Raw genomic sequence first — 3,404 nt, 5'->3', positions numbered from 1 at the left:
TGTTCATTCCCTCTGGGGCACCTGGCACTGGCCACTGTCATAAGACAGGACACTGGGCTAGATGGATCCTTGGTCTGACCCAGTATGGCCATTATTATGTTCTTATATTCTCAGAGATCCAGTTATCAGTAATTAGAAGGTTGCAACCCAATGAGTTCTACACTGACCGATTCCCCAGTTTGTCACACTGACACAGCAGAATAAGGTCAGGAAAGGGTCTAATGTCTCTGTGACTGTCCAGTCAGTGACTCAGGGAAGGGGGCCCAGCAGCATGTCGCCAGCCAGCTCTGCACGGAGCTCGGTCTGAGAGCCAGAGCACCAGGAAAAACTTTAAGTCCCTTTATTTGTAAAGAGCCGGAGCAGCCTGTCCCGGATCTGTTTGGTCCTCACTCCGTAGATGATGGGGTTGAGCATGGGGGGCACCAGGAGGTACACGTTGGCAATGAGAATGTGGAAATGCAGGGGCACATTGTGGCCAAACCGGTGCGTGAGGGAGGAGAAAATAACTGGGATGTAAAAGGTTAAGATGACACAGAGGTGGGAGCTGCAGGTCCCCAAAGCCTTGAGCCGGGCGTCCTTTGTGGGGAGGCTGAAGATGGCCTTGAGGATCTGGGTGTAGGACACAGCGATAAAAATCATATCCAGACCCCTCACACAGAACACTACAAAGAGGCCATAGTAACTACTGACACGTGTGTCGGTGCAGGCCAGGTTCACCACAGCTATGTGCTCGCAGTACGTGTGGGGGATGATGTTGGTTCTGCAATATGGCCATTGCCTCACTAGGAAGGGATAGGGCAGTATGAGCATGAAGCCACGCAGCACCACGGCCAGGCTGATCTTGGCAACCATGGAGTTTGTCAGGATGGTGGAATGTCTGAGGGGATCACAGATGGCCACGTAGCGATCAAAAGCCATGGCCACAAAGATCCCAGACTCCATCACTAAGAAGGAGTGAATGAAGTACATCTGGGTGAGGCAGGCACTGAAATCGATCTCCCTGGAATTGAACCAGTAGATGCTCAGAATTTTGGGCACAGTGGACGTGGACAGGACCAGGTCAGTGACGGCCAGCATACAGAGGAAATAGTACATGGGTCCATGGAGGCTTGGTTCCGTCTTCACGATTAACAAGATGATGAAGTTCCCCAAGATGGCTATGGTATATATGGTGCAGAAAGGGATGGCGATCCAGACATGGGCCACCTCCAGGCCCGGAATGCCCAGCAGGATGAAGGTGGAGGGGTTGGTGAAGTCGGTTTTGTTGGAATCTGACATGGAGGAGGGGAGAAGTTGTTCAACTCTGAGGCATTCCCAGGGCCCAGGGTGATGGTTGTAGTACAAAAGCCTGGATGGAGAGACAATGTTAATATGAGACACTACATGCACTACTGGATACTTTTCTCATGGGTGAAGCAGATTGAAAAATGAAAATGTGTGTGAAGAGGAACAAAAGAAATGATTTATGAACAACTGACTCTACTAATGCCAATTCCATATTTGATAGTCCTCCATGCATCAAAAATTTCTACACATTGTGGTCTGGGAAACCTTAATAGGCACCAGCAGGAAACAGACGTGTGGATACTGGTTATCCCTCATTCTTCCTTAATGCAATGAAAGCCAGGCTAGAAAGTCCATGATATTCCCTGAGGCACCCAGTTGCTCAAAATCTGAAATTGTAAAAAAAAACCAAAAACCCCCAAAGCGTTGCCAATCCATGTACCAAGGGGAAACATTCCAAAAAGAACCACCTCAGGGAAAAGACCTGGGTGTCATCGATAGCTGTTCCATGGAAACACCTGCTCATTCACAGTAGCGGCCAAAACAAAGCAAATGTTCAGATGCCTAAGGAATGGGGTGGAGAACAACCTGCTCTGGAAACGCACTCACTTTTGATCACACAGTCTCTATAAAAGATATAGCAGATGGAAAGCAGATTTCTGAGACAGGCTGTGAGAATGGGGGAGGCTGCCATATGCGGACAGACTGAAAAGTCTGGAAAAGGAAGAACAGGAGGACTTGTGGCACCTTAGAGACTAACAAATTTATTAGAGCATAAGCTTTCGTGGACTACAGCCCACTTCTTCGGATGCATAAGTGGGCTGTAGTCCACGAAAGCTTATGCTCTAATAAATTTGTTAGTCTCTAAGGTGCCACAAGTCCTCCTGTTCTTCCTTTTGCGGATACAGACTAACACGGCTGCTACTCTGAAAAGTCTGGGACTGTTGAGTTTAGAGAAGCCACAAAGAAGGGGGCATATGATAGAGGAGAACAAAATAACAGAATGGAACTGATTACATTCCAATGGACAAAGAGAACAGTTCCCAGACAGTAATATTTATAGATAATTAGTGCTTCAAAAGGGCTAATTCCTCAAAGATGACAAATTATCCACAAAACTGGTTGGGAGGGGAAAAAATTTCAGAAAAATGGGAATGAAAATGGGAGTTCTTTAAGAAAAGCTTATTACATAGCTAACAAGCCACAATTCCACAGTAAAGAAAATAAAGAAGTCATATCAGATGAAGTGATGTAGAACCTGAGAGTTACAAACAGCAGAAACATAAACGTTTAAAAATTAAAGGGAAAGTTTTTAAAAAAAAGATTTGACAAGATTAGGAAAAATGGAAAATCTGGCATGGGATTCCTTAACAAAAAACTCAAGGAATATAATTAATGTGAGTCACCAACAGGGTTTATGGAAACAGGTCTTGCCAAATAAGTTTTCATCCGTTAATGGCTGTACATGTTTGGTTGACCAAGGGAACTGTCTCTGAGGCATTTGATGTAGTCGGGGAAAACATTCAGATAATAACACTATTCAATATCAGTAGACCACACGTAAAATAAACTAAAAACTGGCTAGCTGACCAATCTCAGGAAGCAGTTGTCAATGGGGCATTGCAGGGAATGGGGGTGTTTCTAGTGCAGTTCTGCAGGGGTCAGTTCTTGGACCAATGCTATTCAATATTTTCATCAGTGATCTGGAAACAAATAGAAAATCACTGCAGATAAAATAGCAGGGGACCCAAAATTGGCAGAGTGGTTACAATGAGGCAGCCAGGGCAGACACAAATGTTTTAATACAGTCAAATGCAAAGTTATCATCTCGGAACAGGGAAGGCAGGAATGACTCACAGACTCAATCACTGTATTATGGAATTGAGGGACCCTGAAAGGATTTACAGGTCACTGTAGACAACCAACTCATCGTAGTGGTGAGTTGGAGCAGAGGAAGGATTTTACCTCTGCATATGGCATTGGTGAAACGAAATTTGGAGAATGTGCAGAAGAGTCACAAAAAGGATTGCAGGCTGCAGAAAATGGTAACTAGGTTAACCTCATGAAGGGGTCTACACTGGGGTTAGGCTGATATATCTACATGTCTCAGGGGAGCGGAT

General features: G+C 45.3%; 1 protein-coding gene across 1 annotated transcript; it reads right to left on the bottom strand.

Moving 5' to 3' along the window:
• Positions 1–330: 330 nt before the first annotated feature.
• LOC101946752 (olfactory receptor 52E2-like) lies at positions 331–1,278 on the bottom strand. The gene has a single exon (XM_008177750.3). The coding sequence runs from the start codon at positions 1,276–1,278 to the stop codon at positions 331–333; it is 948 nt and encodes a 315-aa protein (XP_008175972.2).
• Positions 1,279–3,404: the final 2,126 nt, after the last annotated feature.

The sequence above is a fragment of the Chrysemys picta genome, chromosome 1 (assembly GCF_011386835.1).
Source record: "Chrysemys picta bellii isolate R12L10 chromosome 1, ASM1138683v2, whole genome shotgun sequence".
In the NCBI taxonomy this organism is placed as follows: Eukaryota; Metazoa; Chordata; order Testudines; family Emydidae; genus Chrysemys; species Chrysemys picta.
The sequence above is the reverse complement of the archived record's forward strand: the minus strand, read 5'-3'. Positions and strand labels throughout refer to the sequence as shown.